This window comes from Crinia signifera, chromosome 2 (genome assembly GCF_055691185.1).
Source record: "Crinia signifera chromosome 2, ASM5569118v1, whole genome shotgun sequence".
Taxonomy (NCBI): domain Eukaryota; kingdom Metazoa; phylum Chordata; class Amphibia; order Anura; family Myobatrachidae; genus Crinia; species Crinia signifera.
In genome coordinates, this window is record NC_139218.1 from 165154 (window position 1) to 183972 (window position 18819).

General features: G+C 46.7%; 1 protein-coding gene across 5 annotated transcripts in view; it reads right to left on the reverse strand.

Annotated features, from left to right (window-relative positions):
• RECQL4 (RecQ like helicase 4) overlaps positions 1–18819 on the reverse strand; it is a 314021-nt gene that overhangs the window by 79674 nt on the left and 215528 nt on the right. For all 5 annotated transcript variants that reach the window (XM_083171422.1, XM_083171418.1, XM_083171421.1 and 2 more), the window contains exon 14: positions 8977–9165. In XM_083171422.1, coding sequence (XP_083027548.1) covers positions 8977–9165 — 189 coding nt within the window. The remainder of the gene's footprint in view (positions 1–8976; positions 9166–18819) is intronic.

An 18819-nucleotide genomic window follows, 5' to 3' on the forward strand; every position in this document is an offset into this window, starting at 1 on the left:
ATTTCCCATAGGGTTCAATGTTAAATTTAGTGCTGACCGCGATTTTCCATTCAATGCTTCAATGGCCGCGATTTGGCCATAGGAATCAATGTTAAATGGGCTACAGAGCCCAAATAGGCACAATTAACCCTTAAATGTCCCCCCAAATTTGTAACGCCACCCCACGCCAGCCTCCTCTCCATCACTCCCACAAGGGCCTCCAGCTCCCATTGTGTAAACGGTGCAGCCCTGTGGGAAGTCATATTGGCAATGGCATAGTAAACAAATGTAATTAATTATGGTGTACTCTGATTGTACTCTGATTGGTTGCTAACATTCTTATTTGGTATTAACTTTATTGATAATAGTTCAATTAACAGTATGTTTGTAAGAAATTTCTCACCGCGGCGATCGTATCGCATCACTTACTCTATGCATGTATGTATATGCTCATATTTTGCTAAATATTGCCATACACATAGGAGCATGTCTACTGCATACATGTTTTTTTGGAACATTGTTTAGACTCCTGTTGGTACTCTTTACCTAGAAGGGCGCCAGCAATTGGAATCGCGGGCGTCGGGGGTAAAAAATCGCGGTCATCGCGGGCATCGCGGGTACATAAAAATCGGCTGCCCGCGATGACCGCGATTTTCCCATAGGGAACAATGTTAAAAAGGCTGATTGACCGCGATTTTCATGTAAAATGCCTCAATGCCCGCGATTTTACCATAGGAATCAATGTTAAATGGGCTACAGAGCCCAAATAGGCACAATTAACCCTTAAATGTCCCCCCAAATTTGTAACGCCACCCCACGATCCACGCCAACCCGAAGCGTGGCGAGCGCAGCGAGCCCGCGAGGGGCGGCGGTACGCGTCCTCCGACCTTTTCATGCCCTACTATCCACGTCGGCGTGGAGTTGAGAATAGAATAGTGTGGCGAGCGCAGCGAGCCACCGAGCCCGAAGCGTGGCGAGCGCAGCGAGCCCCGCGAGGGGACGCGGATACCTTCACAGTTATACGCGTCCCCTCGCGGGCTTCACAGGTGTCCGTGGCCACGCGGACAACTGTGAAGTCCGCGAAGGGACGCGTTTACCTGTGAAGGTATCCGCGTGCGCTCGCCACACTATTCTATTCTCAACTCCACGCCGACGTGGATAGTAGGGCATGAAAAGGTCGGAGGACGCGTACAGCCGCCCCTCGCGGGCTCGCTACGCTCGCCACGCTTCGGGTTGGCGTGGATCGTGGGGTGGCGTTAAAAATTTGGGGGGACATTTAAGGGTTAATTGTGCCTATTTGGGCTCTGTAGCCCATTTAACATTGATTCCTATGGTAAAATCGCGGGCATTGAGGCATTTTACATGAAAATCGCGGTCAATCAGCCTTTTTAACATTGTTCCCTATGGGAAAATCGCGGTCATCGCGGGCAGCCGATTTTTATGTACCCGCGATTTACCCGCGATTTTTTACCCCCGACGCCCGCGATTCCAATCGCTGGCGCCCTTCTAGGTAAAGAGTACCAACAGGAGTCTAAAGAATGTTCCAAAAAAACATGTATGCAGTAGACATGCTCGTATGTGTATGGCAATATTTAGCAAAATATGAGCATATACATACATGCATAGAGTAAGTGATGCGATACGATCGCCGCGGTGAGAAATTTTTTGGTACTTATGTAGTAACTGGGCTGCCGATTTTGAAATCGGGTCCATCGCATCGCATCGCACCCGACCATATCGCATGCGATGCGATGGACCCGATTTTTCCATAGGATTCAATGTTAAAATGGACTCTGTCCATTTTAACATAGAATTCAATGGGAAAAGGGGTCCTTTTCATACCCCTACTATCCAAGTGGGCATGGAGTTGGATATAAACCTGTGGCGAGCGTAGCGAGCCACCGAGCCCGAAGCGTGGCGAGCGTAGCGAGCCCCGCGAGGGGACACAGAATACCGTCCCCTCGCGGGGCTCGCTTCGCTCGCCACGCTTCGGGCTCGGTGGCTCGCTACGCTCGCCACAGGTTTATATCCAACTCCATGCCCACTTGGATAGTAGGGGTATGAAAAGGACCCCTTTTTCCCATTGAATTCCATGTTAAAATGGACTCAGTCCATTTTAACATTGAATCCTATGGAAAAATCGGGTCATCGCATCGCATCGCATCGCATGGTCGTATGCGATGCGATGCGATATCGCATCGCATCGCATCTGATTGTATGCCTTAACTTAAGGCATACAATCAAAAAATCGGCAGCCCAGATACTACATAAGTACCAATTTTTTACAAACATACTGTTAATTGAACTATTATCAATAAAGTTAATACCAAATAAGAATGTTAGCAACCAGAGTACACCATAATTAATTACATTTGTTTACTATGCCATTGCCAATATGACTTCCCACAGGGCTGCACCGTTTACACAATGGGAGCTGGAGGCCCTCGTGGGAGTGATGGAGAGGAGGCTGGGTCATGCAGGCCCCTATATTTCTAATTTCCAGAAGCGCTAGGCGTGCACTGCGGCCCGGCGCAGGATCCTCGCCCGTACATTGGACCATCGCCAAATTGGAGCGGCGATGGTCCGACCTGCAGAGACGCCAGCCGGGCGACCTCCTTGCTGGCCTGAGGCGCCGGATAAGACATAGTATTTTTGCATCCTATACCAGATCACTATTTTATGCAAATATTTGCATGCGTTTGTTATTCTTTGCCCATGTCAGCACAACTGTTTTTATTGGTGATAATATCCTTAAACGAATGGTATTGACTGCATATGTTATGATCAAAATAGTGTATGTGTGCATAGAGTGAGTGTGTGTGTGAGTGAGTGTGAGTGTGTGTGTGTGTGTGAGTGTGTTGGTATTCTGGCTTTAATGTAATTTTTTTTTAAATAAATTATGTTATAATTTTTCTAAAGAGGACAGTGTAATGCTTTCTAAATTCAACAGTCCAAGTATAATGTTTCCCCGCCCCCCATTCTCCCTTGATCACACCTACAACACTACACAGCACATGCAAGATCAAGGCGCCAACAACAGCGGCAGGTGGAGGAGGAGTAGAGGGAGGAGACCCAACAGCAGCCAGAAGCTGTCATTCAAACCCCTACCCACTCCCAATCTCCTACCCTCTTACCAATCCCCTACCCACTCCCAATCTCCTACCCTCTACCCACTCCCCTACATTTCACAACCCCTGCTTTCACCACCCAACTACCCTCTCCCCAGCCAATCCCCTCTCCCACCACCCATCTACCCTCCAACCACCGGCCAGCATCCAGGATTGCCCTCACAAGATGTTGGAAGTGGTAAGTACACAATATGGCTCATGTACTTGAACACATTTGATAACACTTCGCTATGTACTGTACATGCCACAATTCACAACACTAATGTCATACCCCATTTCCCATGCCAACAGACCACCTGATCCAAGTTCACCGGGCGGTGAAACAAATTCTGGCCAAACTCCGGCACCATTTGGCAGCGGAGGAGGTGGCGAAGCTTTCTGAAATTTTAGAGTGATTGTTTTTTTTTCCCAATTAAACTTTCTTCACAGTTAGAAGTTGTCTGTGTTTAGGTACATTTACAAATGTTTTATGTGTGGTATAAAGTGGAGGGTAATGAATACATGTTGGTGAACGTGTGGTTGGGTGTGTGTGTGTGTTTGCAGAATAAAGGGTTAGGTTTGTGTGTGATGGCCATAGATATGACCATAATAATTATTGCGTGCTTGTAAACACTGGTAACAGCAGACAATGGTTTTACACATTAGCACACATTTGAGTCCAATCCAGAAATTGGGTTTCATAGATAAGTGATCAAATGCACACACGTACTGGGCCACATATGTACGGCAATGTAGTATATGGAAGTGACAGCATTGCATGACACAATATTTGAATACTCAAAAATGCCACACATTTATTTATTATGTGTAATGTTTATGAAAAATATTAGATGTAGATGACATAATGGGAACACGAGTCCGTTATACAAATTGAAGCATTAAACATTATATTGTAGTGGTGTAAAGGTCATTGCAGTATGCAAAATAGTGGGACATATAAACGCAGGTAGTTAGGAAAATGCCACATTCTAAAAAATACATTGAAACGTAGTAAGAGTTAATGTAAAGTGCAATTGGGGTTGAAAATGATTTAATTGAAAGTAAAAAAGAACATACACGTTGGATAATTGTTTAATGGGTCAGAAGCATGAGGTCCGTGCGGATTCGTGCTGTACTGTGTAAAGCTCCACCAGAGGGCGTGAAGCATGAGTTCCGTCCGCACACAGTGGTGTACATGCAGAACCACGCCACTCCCTCTTATGTGGTAGTCCGTCCGAACGGATGTCTTCGCTCACCATGTGGGTGTGCGGTTCGTTTGGTCGGATACGTGCAAACACTTGAACCAGAATAAGGCCCAGAGTGAGATTGCTGTCACTCACATAATGGTGGAGATGCTAATTCACAGATGCAGTCTATGCAACTGAAGATCTTAGCGGAAGACAGCTGCTGAGATGAGGTAAGAGTGGTGTTGGTTGGAGTAAGGAGACAGAGCAGTGTGGATTGGGAAAGAGAAATGTGTGGATAGGGGAAAAACTAGGCAGCACTGATGGGGGAACAAAACAAGACAGATGGATAGAAAACAGTGGTGCATATAGGGTAGGTAAGACAAAGTGAAGCAGTTGGGGGGAGACAAAGTGCCAGAGATAGGGAAAGAAAATGGGGCAGATGGGGGAAAGACAGTGGCACAGATGGTGGGTAGACAGAGCGGTGTGGATGGGTGGACAGTGCAATGTGGTTGAGGGCGACAGAGCAGCACAGATGGAGAAGGGTGAGCGCAGTACAGATGGAAAGAAACAGTGGCATGGATGAGGGGGAGACAGAGCAGTGTGGACAGAGCAGCACGTGTGGATGAGGGTAACAGAGCAGCACAGATGGAGAGGGGTGAGAGAAGTTCAGATGGAAAGAAACAGTGGCATGGATGAGGGGGGTAGAGAGCAGCATTGATGAGGGGAAGACAGTCCCAACAACGGAGGGGTTAAGTATTTTCAACTATCCTGGGTGGGTGGCATATAGGCCTAATCCTTGGGGAGGTGGCAAGGGCTAACCCCCCTCCCACCGTGGGACATAACCCTAACAGAGAACCCGAAACCATCAGGATGTTGGCGATGTCAGCTACATGAATGGGGTAAAAGTGGTTAGGAAGATTATGCAGCATTTTTTTGGAGACAGAGTGGTGCTGATGAGGGGCAATGATGCAGATGGATGGAAACACTGGCACAGATGTATAGAAAACTGGTGCAGATGGGAGATAAGACAGTGTGGCATGTTTGGAGGAGGCAGAGTGACGTTGAAGAGGGAAACACTGAGCAGAACAGAGAGAATAAAACGGTGGTACGGACAAGGCACAACTGGGGAAAGACAGATGGCGCAGATGAATTAGAACAGACTGGCACAGATGGGAGAACACAGGAGTAGGGTTTGGGGTAGACAGAGCAGCATGGAAGCGTATAATGGAAGTAAGTATACATGTACAGGTCGTAGATGGGGTATTCGCAAATAACCAAAATGTTTGATGGAGCTGAATGTGCATATTAAATTAGATGGATGGATGGCGTGAGAAGGATGTTGGAACAAGGTGGGAATGTTGCAGTGCCCGAATGGGATGGGTGTGGGCACTGAGTGGGATGGGAGCACCACATAACTGCTCAGACCTTCAGTTGCATAGACTGCATGTGTGTATTACAATGAGCACACAAATCTGTGAATTAGCAGCTCCACCATTGTGTGAGTGACAGCTGAGTGCTGAATCTGCACTTACCCACAGGCTGTGATGGCATACCATATCTGTATTGCGCAAGGAACACATCCATTAAGGCGTCAGCCTTAATGATCGGAAATTCAATGCTTTTTGGAGTTTGAGTGTAAGAGTTTTAACAGGTTTCTGAAATGCCAGATCATGTGTAGGAAGCCTTAGTGGGACATGTGGAACCGTAAGGTTTCTTGTCTATCGAATTTCATCGCTTTTTTCAATTAATTTTTTTTACTTCAGAAATTAAAAAATTTCACTAAAACTAAACATTGGATTTTAATGTCCCCCCTTCCATAGCCTCATAGTACCATTATTCTCTACCCTTCTCCTCATAGACAGAGTAGCACCATTCAGTAACAGAACTAGAAATTTTTCTCCCCCTGCAAAAAAAAGTCTCTGGTGCCCTTCCCCCCATATAATATATATCTGTAGTCCCTCTTCCCTATGAGGCGTGCAGGCAGAGTTGTAGCTACGAGCCACAGTTCCCAGAGCAAGGGCATGTTTCGTGCCCCCCGATTTGTACATTGCACATTTTAGAGAACTTTGCAATAGCCATTACACATAAAGCCACACACCAGAATGCCCATTACACATTAGGCCACATGCCATAATGCCTATTACATATTATACCACATGCTGTAATGCCCATCACATATTTGACACATAAGTGCCACTTAACTTTATGCTCATTGCTAGGGGCTTCATGCTTGAAACCCAGATTGGACTCCACACATTCAAAGTGGTGAGATATACAACCCACAATTGCTAGTATTAATATAGGAGGACTCCTCAAATATTGAGAAATGAGAGTACTCCTAAAGGTACAAACTCCAAAAAAACAAAAAAGTGACTTTTCTTAATGAAATACCAAGCACTTCTAATAGGCAATTCTAAATTTGAATGTTTTATTTTTAATGTCAATATTGTTTATTGAATAGTTTAAAAAGTTGCCTAAAATTAACACTTTACAAACAATCCCACTTATTTTACAACTTTTAGTACAGCACTGCTCTATATTTTGTTGTATATATGTTTTTGAACCTAGAGGGTTTGACTATACCCTCACCCCAAGCAGCAGCAAACTAACAGTTGTTAGAAGCACCTTCTACCTGGCGCCTAATTCCTTTTACCTTGGTAGAAAACAACTCGTTGCCTAGGGGGACCGAAATTGCTCGTTGCCAAGGGGGACCGAAATTGCTCGTTGCCAAGGGGGACCGAAATTGCTCGTTGCCAAGGGGGACCGAAATTGCTCGTTGCCAAGGGGGACCGAAATTGCTCGTTGCCAAGGGGGACCGAAATTGCTCGTTGCCAAGGGGGACCGAAATTGCTCGTTGCCAAGGGGAGGGTAAAATAATGCTGCTGCTTACTCTGACAGCCGCTGCATGGCTGTGTAGTCAAAGCAGGTCAGTCCGCTGCTATTTTCAAGTCTCCCACTGGACCGTGAGCTAATAGGAGCTTGTGGTCCAGCAGTCACCAATGCCTCTCCTGATTGGCTGCTGGACCACAAGCTCCTATTGGCTAGCGGTCCAGCGGGAGACTAAAAAAATAGCGGCGGACAGACCGGCTTTGTGGCCTGACTCCTGCGCCACATGGCAGTGGCTCTCACAACCAATATTGTGAGCCAGGGCTGGGTGGCGCAGGTGTCATTACACAGAACACAGCGGGTGGCACACAGGGAAGATTGTGGTGCGCAGCTCCGCCGCCCTGTGAACTTTCGGTGCCCGGAGCTCATGCTCTGCCCTTGCTACAGCACTGGCTACAGGAGCTACCGCACGGCCGCCGCTGGCACCGTCTCGGCACTGGGGCTTCAGGTGGGAGTACCTCCATAGTGACATCACTGGCCTAGGGTGACTATAGCAGCCCCCATTTCACCAGCCTGTGTCAATGAGGCAGCAGAGGGAGACATGTCTATTAAACACGCAAATATGGCTGACAAGGAAGCAAACTCCTGCTGCTTTGCTAGCCAACCAGAATCAGGGCCAAGATCTCCTGATAATAGAGATATACTGTGCATTCCAGTGTGGTATTGTGGAGGATCAGAGGAAACGTCAGGAAATTTTAAAACATTTGATTTTTTACATTGTTCTTCATAAGAAATGTGACATAGGGTTTTTCACGTTGTTTTTTTTGGGGGGGGGGGGGGGGGGGGGCCGACATGTGTTGACAGGCGGGATTTAATGCCCTACCATCCCATCGGGCAGTGTTTTTCAACCACTGTGCCATGGCACACTAGTGTGCATTGAGCTGTTCTCCAGTGTGCCCCCAGATCTTGAGATGCCAAAACCAGTTTACAGCCACCCCCAGTTCAACTGTTGGTTCTACTGGTCTCTTCTTTTCATGTAAAGGGCCAATGTATTTTATTTTTGTTACCTGTGGGGACCAGTGTGATTGTTTTTTATATAGGGGCCAATAGGGTTGTTTTTCCTGTGGGGGCCAATGTGTTTTGCCCTCTGGGGAACTCATTGTGTGCCTTGGCAAATTTAAAACCTTATTTAGTGTGCCGCAAGGTAAAAAGGTTGAAAATCACTGCACTAGGGCGTGGTGGGAGAATAAAATAGTGTGCCAGGCGTAGCGAGGCCCTGTGCCTGAAGTATGGTGAGTGCAGCGAGCCATACGAGGGGACGCAGTGATACATGGTCTCAGTGTCCATGTCAACTCTGTCGACATGCGGGACAAAAAAAAGGTGAACAACCCCATTTCAGCCTAATACTTCTGTCGACCTAATTACATGAGCCAGCCCTGGTTCCCAATATACGGGGACAAAATGAGTAGGGGTCACCCCGTATTTTAGGAACCAGCACCGGGCTTTTGAGCCGGCCCTGTTTCCAAAAACACGGGGGACAAAATTAGTAGGGGTCCCCTGTATTTTAAGAACCAGCACCAGGCTCCACTAGCAGGGGGTATAATGCCATAGCCAGGGGACAAGCTTGATGGGGTCCCGTGGCCAAAACTTTACCCACCCTAACTAGACAGCCCAGGCGAGGAGTTCTTGAGGAGTTGGGGACAACCCAAACCCCCCCCCCCCCTCGAGGGGACCCCAGGCTTGAGCTGTAACACAGGGCTATACCCCACACCCCTGTGAAGTGGGTGCGGGGTTGATAGGCTAAAGAAGAAAAAAAACCTGCTATCCGCATTGGCAATACGGTAATGTCCCAATTACAGAGGATCCATATCACTCACCTTACAGAGTCGGAGGTAACAGGGACGGAAATTGTGGGACCATTCGGATACACAATGTACTTCATCTATACAGGCAAATGCCACTGGGGGGAGCTGGTCAGCAGGAGGTAAACAGCTGGATCCAGACTGACCTCCCCCAACTAGAGCCTCAGGTGAGAGGAGGAGAACGTGTACCTGTCCTTGCTTCACCTACGGACATGAGAAATAACAGTGCATTACACATATGGAGCAGGTCCCACCAAGCCGACACGTAATGCCAATTACTTCCAGGTTTATTCAAGGTTCATAAATCTAATATCATAAAGAGTGGAGGGGAAACAACATACGTGTACAGCACATGTATGTATATGTGTACAGCACATGGACGGTGTCTATAACAGGTCTGCATATTGTGTAACATACTACCCCCCCCCTGTACAGTGTCACATATGCAGCATGTGTCGAAGTTGAATCGTATCTACACAACTTTAGCATATTATAGCCGCCATTTGCATTCACATATTTACATAAAAAGCGCAATGCGGGGAGCGAGAGAATGTGTGTTTGCTAATTGCAGTCATAATGTTACACATAGTTTTATACCCACATAATAATAAAATAAATAAAATATAGTAATTTAGCTTAAAGATGCACTACACATATTTTAATGGTAGTACATTCTTATCATCCCCCCCCCCCCCATTCGGTATCTGTGTGTTTAGCGTCTCATATGCAGCTTTCCAGTGTTTGATTGGAAACAGCAACATGTATCATTTGCAAGTTCTGAACTTCTGCAAAGCGGGACCCCTAGGATATGATGACAAGCCTAGAACCTGTGCATAAAGTTATATATAATCCGGGTCACTTTGTGACATTAGTGACAGTTCCCTCCACCAGATGGTATTAGAAGGACGTACCGTACTCACATAACATACACTTGGATGACTCCTATAATGGTATCTTTTGAGTCAGTAACTCAGCCTCCATGGACCATGTCTTTCACTCCATGGGCATAAACTCTGGCATCTGTTTTTCAGAGAGAATCTCTCTTACTTTCAAGGTGCATAAAACAGTGGTGACTGGAAGTTGGAAATATTAGGCGGTACCTGGAAGCGCACAGTGGCCACAGAAACTTTACCGCCCAAACAGAAATCACAGTCCACAATGGTTGGCACCGCTCTTCACCGACGCGTTTCCATAGGTACTCCTATCTTTGTTAGGTACTCCTATCTTTGTTAGGTACTCCTATCTTTGTTAAGGCCTTGACAAAGATAGGAGTACCTATGGAGACGCGTCGGTGAAGAGCGGTGCCAACCATTGTGGACTGTGATTTCTGTTTGGGCGGTGAAGTTTCTGCGCATGTGGCCACTGTGCGCTTCCAGGTACCGCCTAATATTTCCAACTTCCAGTCACCACTGTTTTATGCACCTTGAAAGTAAGAGAGATTCTCTCTGAAAAACACATGCCAGAGTTTATGCCCATGGAGTGAAAGACATGGTCCATGGAGGCTGAGTTACTGACTCAAAAGATACCATTATAGGAGTCATCCAAGTGTATGTTATGTGAGTACGGTACGTCCTTCTAATACCATCTGGTGGAGGGAACTGTCACTAACGTCACAAAGTGACCCGGATTATATATAACTTTATGCACAGGTTCTCACTCTTCTTTATGTGAGGGAGGGTACGCGTTTCTGGGACCATTATATAACCCCTCTGAGTATGATCTGAAGTGTAGACGTACTAGACATTGTATTGTTCTTTTCTCTTCCACATATATGGTTGATTGCGTGAGTTAAAGAGGAAATATTGGTATAAGAACAACCGCCATCGCCACATGCCTGATTTCTTGTGAAGATTGTCATTGAATAAGGACTGTGTGGTGGTCCTTGGGACTTTTCCTTTCTCTTTTGTTTAAATTCATATAAACCGTCTGGTGTTAAATTAAATGTAAAACCATACAGCAACAAGACAGACTTTCAATGTATGGATTATAAAGATGGTTTATTGTTGCGGTCGTTGGAATAAATCCTGCCTGTTTTACCGCATCGCCTACTACTGACTGGTGGAAAAGATACGGTTATGGGAAGGCGTGAATGAATCACAAAGTATACTGAGTCCATGTTGTTTCCGCCATAGCGGTTTAAAGATACCGTTACGTGAACACCTGTAAGAACTCCACTGTAAGTTACCTTCCATCTGTTTGAATACAGTGGATTCTCCTCCGGATCTATATAGGATTAGAAGAAGAGTCCTGTACTGTAGCTCAGGGCTTCTTACACTGTTGTATTTGCTTATGTTCACCTGGGTTGGGCGTTAACCCAATAAGGAGACCTGCTGCAGATTATTAGCGCTATGTACAGAACCACAACAGATAACAAGCTCTCACAGCTATAAATAATAATTAAGCAATTAAAGGGCAAAGCATGGCATCATTTCAAATCTTGGGTAAGTTTGCAGTCTTTTAGGGCACAATAATGGGTATAATGTCACTTTAATGAACTCTCTCACAGTTCAAGGTATTAATGTTCCATATTTGCTGGATAATAGTAACAACAAAATTCCCAGTAATTGTCAGATGGTAATCATTTTTTGGATTTAGTTCTTATGAAATCATGCAGCATGAACAAAAAGAAAATGTATTAACACAGTATGTGGAGCTCCACGTTTAGAAGGGGGTTTCCTTCCCTGTGGTCACCGTCCTCAGGTTCCCTCCCGGCCGCTGGTGCCTCCTATTGTGCAGCCTCTTCTGGAGTGTTAGAAACCCAGGCAGTAGGGTGTATGGACAGCTGGTATTCGGCAATGATTGCAGCATTTCTCCGCCTCTCCTTTTAAAAGGTCAGTGGCTTCCTCAGAATCTCCGTGATCTCCCCTAAAATAGCAGCTGCATATCTGAAAGCAACTGTGAATCTGTGCTTGGTCCAATTTTTTTGTCTTTTTGACACTGTATATATACTGTATATACACACACACATACATACACATGGAAACACACAGACACAAATACACACACACACATTGTATATATACATACATACTGTCTACCCTAACACTGGCCACTATTGCTACACATTTCCTGTCTAGCCCAACACAGGCCACTATTGCTGCACATTTCCTATCTAGCCTAACAGTGGCCATTATTGCTGCACATTTCCCATCTAGCCTTACACTGGCTATTATTGCGGCACATTTCCTGTCTAGCCCAACACTGGCCACTATTGCTGCCCATTTCCCATCTAGCCTTACACTGGCCATTATTGCTACCCATTTCCTATCCAGCCTAACACTGGCCATTATTGCTACCCATTTCCCATCACTGGCCACTATTGCTGCACATTTCCCGTCTAGCCCAACACTGGCCACTATTGCTGCCCATTTCCCATCTAGCCTAACACTGGCCACTATTGCTGCACATTTCCCATCTAGCCCAACACTGGCCACTATTGCTGCCCATTTCCCATCTAGCCCAACACTGGCCACTATTGCTGCCCATTTCCCATCTAGCCTAACACTGGCCACTATTGCTGCCCATTTCCCGAATAGCCCAACACTGGCCACTATTGCTGCTCATTTCCCGACTAGCCTAACACTGGGCACTATATCTGCTCATTTCCTGACTAGCCTAACACTGGCCACTATTGCTGCACATTTCCCGTCTAGCCCAACACTGGCCACTATTGCTGCTCATTTCCCGACTAGCCTAACACTGGCCACTATTGCTACCCATTTCCTATCCAGCCTAACACTGGCCACTATTGCTGCACATTTCCTATCCAGCCTAACACTGGCCACTATTGCTGCACATTTCCTATCCAGCCTAACACTGGCCACTATTGCTACCCATTTCCTATCCAGCCTAACACTGGCCACTATTGCTGCACATTTCCCGATTAGCCCAACACTGGCCACTATTGCCACCTCTCCGATCGCTCCTTCTCCGTCTCCACTCCGAGCTCCTCCTCTCCTACTACCTCGCAGCCAGTCGGTGTTCCCCAAGGGTCAGTCCTTGGCCCTCTTCTCTCTCTACACCACCTCTCTGGGCACCCTCATCAGCTCCTATGGTTTTCATTACCACCTTTATGCTGATGATACCCTAATCTATCTCTCCTCCCCCAACCTATCCCCATCACTCCTGTCCAAGGTCTCCGAATACCTCACGGCCATCTCAGCCTGGATGACCCAACGCTTCCTGAAACTAAACATGGCTAAAACTGAACTTCTAATCTTCCATCCCCCGAACATCCCCTCTTCTCCCACTATCTCCATCAGCATTGGTGAAACCGAGATCACGTCCACCGACCAAACGCGCTGCCTCGGTGTCATCATTGACTCCTCCCTCTCTTTCACCCCCCACATTCGTGCTCTCTCACAGTCTTGCCGCTTTCACCTACGCAACATCTCACGCATCAGACCATTCCTCTCCACTGACGCGACCAAAATGCTCATTCACTCTCTTGTCATCTCCCGCCTTGACTACTGCAACATCCTTCTCTCTGGGCTACCTCTCACCCACCTCGCACCTCTCCAAACCATTCTTAACGCTGCTGCTAGGCTCATCTTCCTCTCCAGCCGCTCTACCTCCGCCTCCCCCTCTGTCTATCTCTTCACTGGCTCCCCATTCCTTTCCGAGTTCTCTTTAAACTCCTCACCACCACCTACAAGGCTCTCTCCTCCTCCACCGCTCCTTACCTCTCTTCACTGATCTCTATCCGCACTCCCTCCTGTCCGCTTCGCTCCATCGCTGACCGCCGACTGACCTCTCACCTAATCACCTCCTCCCACTCCCGTGTCCAAGACTTCTCTCGCGCTGCCCCCCTGCACTGGAACAACCTCCCGCCACCCATCAGGCTTTCTGATTCCCTTACCTCCTTCAAGCGCTCCCTCAAAACCCACTTTTTTCGACTAGCCTATCCCTCCTCCTAACCTCTTTTGATCCTCCTATCCTGCCTCCGTTCCTACTTATCCTGTTGTTTTTCGTTCGTCCACCCACCTATTTTTAGTATGTTACTTGATTCCTAGCACGGCCACAAATCTTGGCCATCGGGGGTAATTATAGTGGCCTGCGACGCGACCGAAGCAATGCCCCCGATTTTTAAATTGAAATGCATTGAAAACAGTGAAAAATCGGGTCGGTCGCGTCGTGTGCGCCTAAAAATGCTTAAATGGTCCACCCGCGATTTCCCCATAGGGAACAATGTTAAATGCCTCAATTTACCCGCGATGACCCCGATTTCCTATAGGAAACAATGTTAAATGGGTCAATTTACCCAAATCATCATAGGGAAGAATGGTAAATGGGCCAGAAAGCCCAAAAAAAACCCGACCAGTGAAATGTCCCCCCAAAAGTAGTTCACGCCACCCCGCGATGAACGTGAACCCGAAGCGTGGCGAGCGCAGCGAGTCCGCGAGGGGCGGCGGTACGCATCCTCCGACCTTTTCATACCCCCACTATCCACTAGGGCGTGGAGTGAGAATAGAATAGTGTGGCGAGCGCAGCGAGCCACCGAGCCCGAAGCGTGGCGAGCGCAGCGAGCCCCGCGAGGGGACGCGGATACCTTCACAGGTAAACGCGTCCCTTCGCGGGCTTCACAGGTATCCGCGTCCCCTCGCTGCGCTCGCCACACTATTCTATTCTCACTCCACACCCTAGTGGATAGTAGGGGTATGAAAAGGTCGGAGGACGCGTACCGCCGCCGCTCGCCACGCTTCGGGTTCACGTTGATCACGTGGTGGCGTAAACTACTTTTGGGGGGACATTTCAATGTTCAGGGGTGTTTTTGGCCCATTTAACATTGTTCCTATGATAATTTGGGTAAATTGAGCCATTTCACATTGTTTCCTATGGGAAATCGTGGTCATCGCGGGTAAATTGAGGCATTTAACATTTTTCTCTATGGGGAAATCGCGGGCATCGCGTCTGGCCCATCGCACCTGATTTTTTTGCACATGCGATGCCCGCGATGGCCCCGATTTTACCCCCGATGACCGCGATTATGATCGTTGTGGCCGTGCTAGGAAACAAGTACCTGTTAACTCTTATGAGTAGGGTCCTCCTGCCTTACGTACTCACCCTACCTCTTTACCTCACCTGTCCTCCTGTCCTGTTCTTCCCTTCCTCTACTTCATCTTCAGTCTCCTCGACAATTTTGACACCTACTTCTGAACTGATGCTGATTTTATTTCTACCACCTATACCCCTATTTATACTGTATTTTTCAACACACCCTGTACGTTACCTTGTCATTTGTTTTTTATTTGCTATGTACGGCGCTGCGGACACTTTGCGGCGCCTTATAAATAAACGTACTACTACTACTACTATTGCTGCCCATTTCCCATCTAGCCTTACACTGGCCATTATGGCTACCCATTTCCTATCCAGCCTAACAGTGGCCATTATTGCTACCCATTTCCTATCCAGCCTAGCAGTGGCCACTATTGCTGCACATTTCCCATCTAGCCTAACACTGGCCACTATTGCTGTACATTTCCTGTCTAGCCCAACGAGCCCCTCGAGGGGACATGGAATACATGTAAATACACTATCCACGTCAACTTCACGCCGACGTGGATAGTGGGGGTATGAAAAGGTCGGGAGGATGCGTAACGTGTGCGCTCGCCACGCTTCGGGGCGATGTGGATAGTGGGGGTGTTTTAGGAACACATTCACACCTGCCATATCATAGTAACGGGCGCTGATCTAAATATACAAGTACCATATTAACTAGTGAGATCGCATCGCACGGCACAAAAACGTTTCACTAACCCTGCGTACGTATGTTTATTGGGTGCCCTGCAAATACACAAGTACCAAAGAAAGAATAAACATTCAGAAAAAAAAAGGAAAAAAAAAACAAAAACAGGGAAGTCCACACTTTAATTTTATTTTTGTCTGATTTTCCTCCTCTTATCTTCTTTATCTTTTTCGTTTCATTCTGTTCTCTCTTCTTTCTATCCTCCTTTTTCCCCTCTTCATACACAAAAGTCCACTCACAAAGGAAGCACCTATTCTTGTTATAACTCCCATTCATATCTAGTACTTTCTAAATCTCAAAACTGGTGTACCAGGACCTGCGTGGCCAGTCCGGTGCGTTTAGGAAGCACTGACATTCTCCCTGCGAATCCTCTGCAGGAGCCGAAGTAATACCAGAAGGGGAGGAAAGAGATAAACGAATTGGTAATCCCAGGGAAGTGTTAGCACATCCGCTCCAACTGCTGCTGGGTCCCGAGTCCGTGAACAGTACAGTTAACTGAAGGTTGAGTCGAGACGCCATCAAGTCTTTCTGAGGGCAACCCCACTGACCGATCAGACTCTGAAAGACCTGAGGATAAAGCATCCATTCCCCTTGATGTACCTTGTGGCGACTGAGGTAATCGGCTTCCCAATTTTCTACGCCCGGTATGAAGACCGCTGATATTATCTCGAGGTGGTCTTGCGCCCAGAGGAGAATCTGGCTGACCTCTCTAATTGAAGACCTGCTTCAAGTTCCACCCTGTTTGTTGATGTATGCCACTCCCATTGTCTGATTGAACTCAGACTGGATGGCCTCGCAGGAGGTCCACCGCTTACAGCATGGCGTTGTATATCGCCCGCAGTTCTAGAATGTTGATGGGAAGCAGTACCTCTTGCACAGTCCAAAGACCCTGGAATTGGTGGCCCATCGTGACCTCCCCCAAACCTGTGAGGCTGGCATCCATCGTGAGTAGAGTCCATGACTAGACGCCACACCTCTTGCCCTGCAGGAGGTTGGAGGTGTGGAGCCACCAGGAGAGGGATATCCGGGCCCTTGGTGAGAGACAAATCCGATAATGAATGGTGAGGTACGAGCCCGACCACTGATGAAGAAAGCATAGCTGGAATGGTCTGGAGCAAAATCGACCATATTGGATCGCTTTGAATGCTGCCACCATTTTCCCCAGAAGACACGTGCAGAGGTGTACAGATACTCGGTGGTGCTGGAGCACCTCTCGAACTAAGGCTTGAAGAGAAGCCGCCTTGTCTGTTTTCAAGAAAACCTTTAGCTGGACAGTGTCCAGAACCATTCCCAAAAACAACAGACGCTGTGAGGGATGGAGTTGTGACTTCTGTAGGTTGAACATCCAGACGTGAAGTAAAAGTACTTCCTGAGGTTGGCGAATATTGTCAAGTAAAATCTCTCTGGAAGATGCCTTTAGCAAAAGGTCATCCAGGTAAGGGATCACCGTTATGCCCTGGGACCATAGCAAGTGCATCATTACAGCTATGATCTTCATGAAAATTCTGGGTTCCATTGAGAGGCCGAACGGCAAGGCCTGAAGTTGTAAATGGCGTTCTTGGATGTAGGTACGCCTGATGCATGTGGCAGATGGGTAAGTGCATGTATGTGTCTGATTTCCTTAGACACCAAAAAAACTCTTCTGATTCCAGGCCAGCGATGACAGATCGTTACTATTCTATCTTGAATTTGTCCACTCGTAGAAAGGGATTGAGATACTTGAGATTTCTTGAGTTCCTTGATGTAGTACCAATATGGAAGAAAGGTAGCAAAACTAGCCATGAAAATTATAGAGCGGTCAGCCTTACATCCATTGTGGGGAAAATATTAGAGGGAATAATAAGATAGTATCCAAAATTTCTTAGAACAGGAGAAAGTGATAAGTAAGGCTCAGCATGGGTTCATCAAAAATAGATCATGTCAGAATAATTTTATTAGCTTCTATGAGGAAGTCAGCAGGGGACTGGACTTATGGAAATCTGTTTGATTTCGCTAAAGCTTTTGACACGGTGCCTCATAAAATGTTATTAATGATACTAGGTAATTTAGGGTCAGGCGATAAAATTTGTAATGGGATTAAAAACTGGTTGCACAATCGGGGACAGAGTGGTGGTAAATGGCATATATTCTAGCTGGGGTAAGGTCCAAAGTGGAGTCCCACAAGGCTCAATATTGGGACCCACCTTGTTTAATATATTTATTAATGATATTGGAAGTGACATAGGAGGTTATTCTGATCGGTGCGGCCAAACGTGCGTACGTTCCATTTTAACGTACGCTCTCCGTACGCGGCCGTTGGGGTTAAGTCCACCCACAAATCAGCCGCATACGTACGGCCAGAAACAACGCCTAAGGGGAGTGTCGTACAATTGAGCGTACGCCAACATACACGGACGGACCAGCCCTTAGACTCCGACAACTGGCGTACAACAGAGCGTACGCCACCGTTTACGGACGTCTCTCGTCCGTCTTCCCGCCGACTTCTTGCGGCTATCTGAGCGTACGCCAGCTTGTACGGACGGGTCCCTATTGTTTTCAATAGAAAACTCAGCTTATGTCACCGCTCGTGAGAGTGAGCGTACGTCCGTGCACGCTGGCATACCCTTCACATATATGGACCTGCAAATCTTGCCTTTCAACTAGAATTCTGACAATTAATTAATTATTCTAATTGTTATTCAATTATTGTTTTCTATTAACTCAATTGAAGATTGTGTGCAAAATAGTGGGCATGGGCTTAAAACATTGCTGAAACATCCTTTGTAGGTGTTAGATGTGGTTTATGTTATTGTATCATAAATACAAAACCTATGTTTGTATTAGAGTGAACACGTTGACACATGTCGACTTGTGTAGATTGAGTGTGCTACTGTGTAAAGTCTATGAAAGCACGTAGTGAATGTGTATAACTGTTTAACAAATACCTACCTTAGCATATATAAGCAGGTCTTAAAAAGATTCTTACCTTAAATTAAACAAACCTTTAAATGTAGAGAAGTATAGAAAGATAAGCTTCCAATGTGTTTGAGTGCTGTGTGTGGCTTGCAGGTAGTGAAATCATGGTTTGGACTTAATAGACTGCAGCATTGCTTATTACATTCAGGTGTATG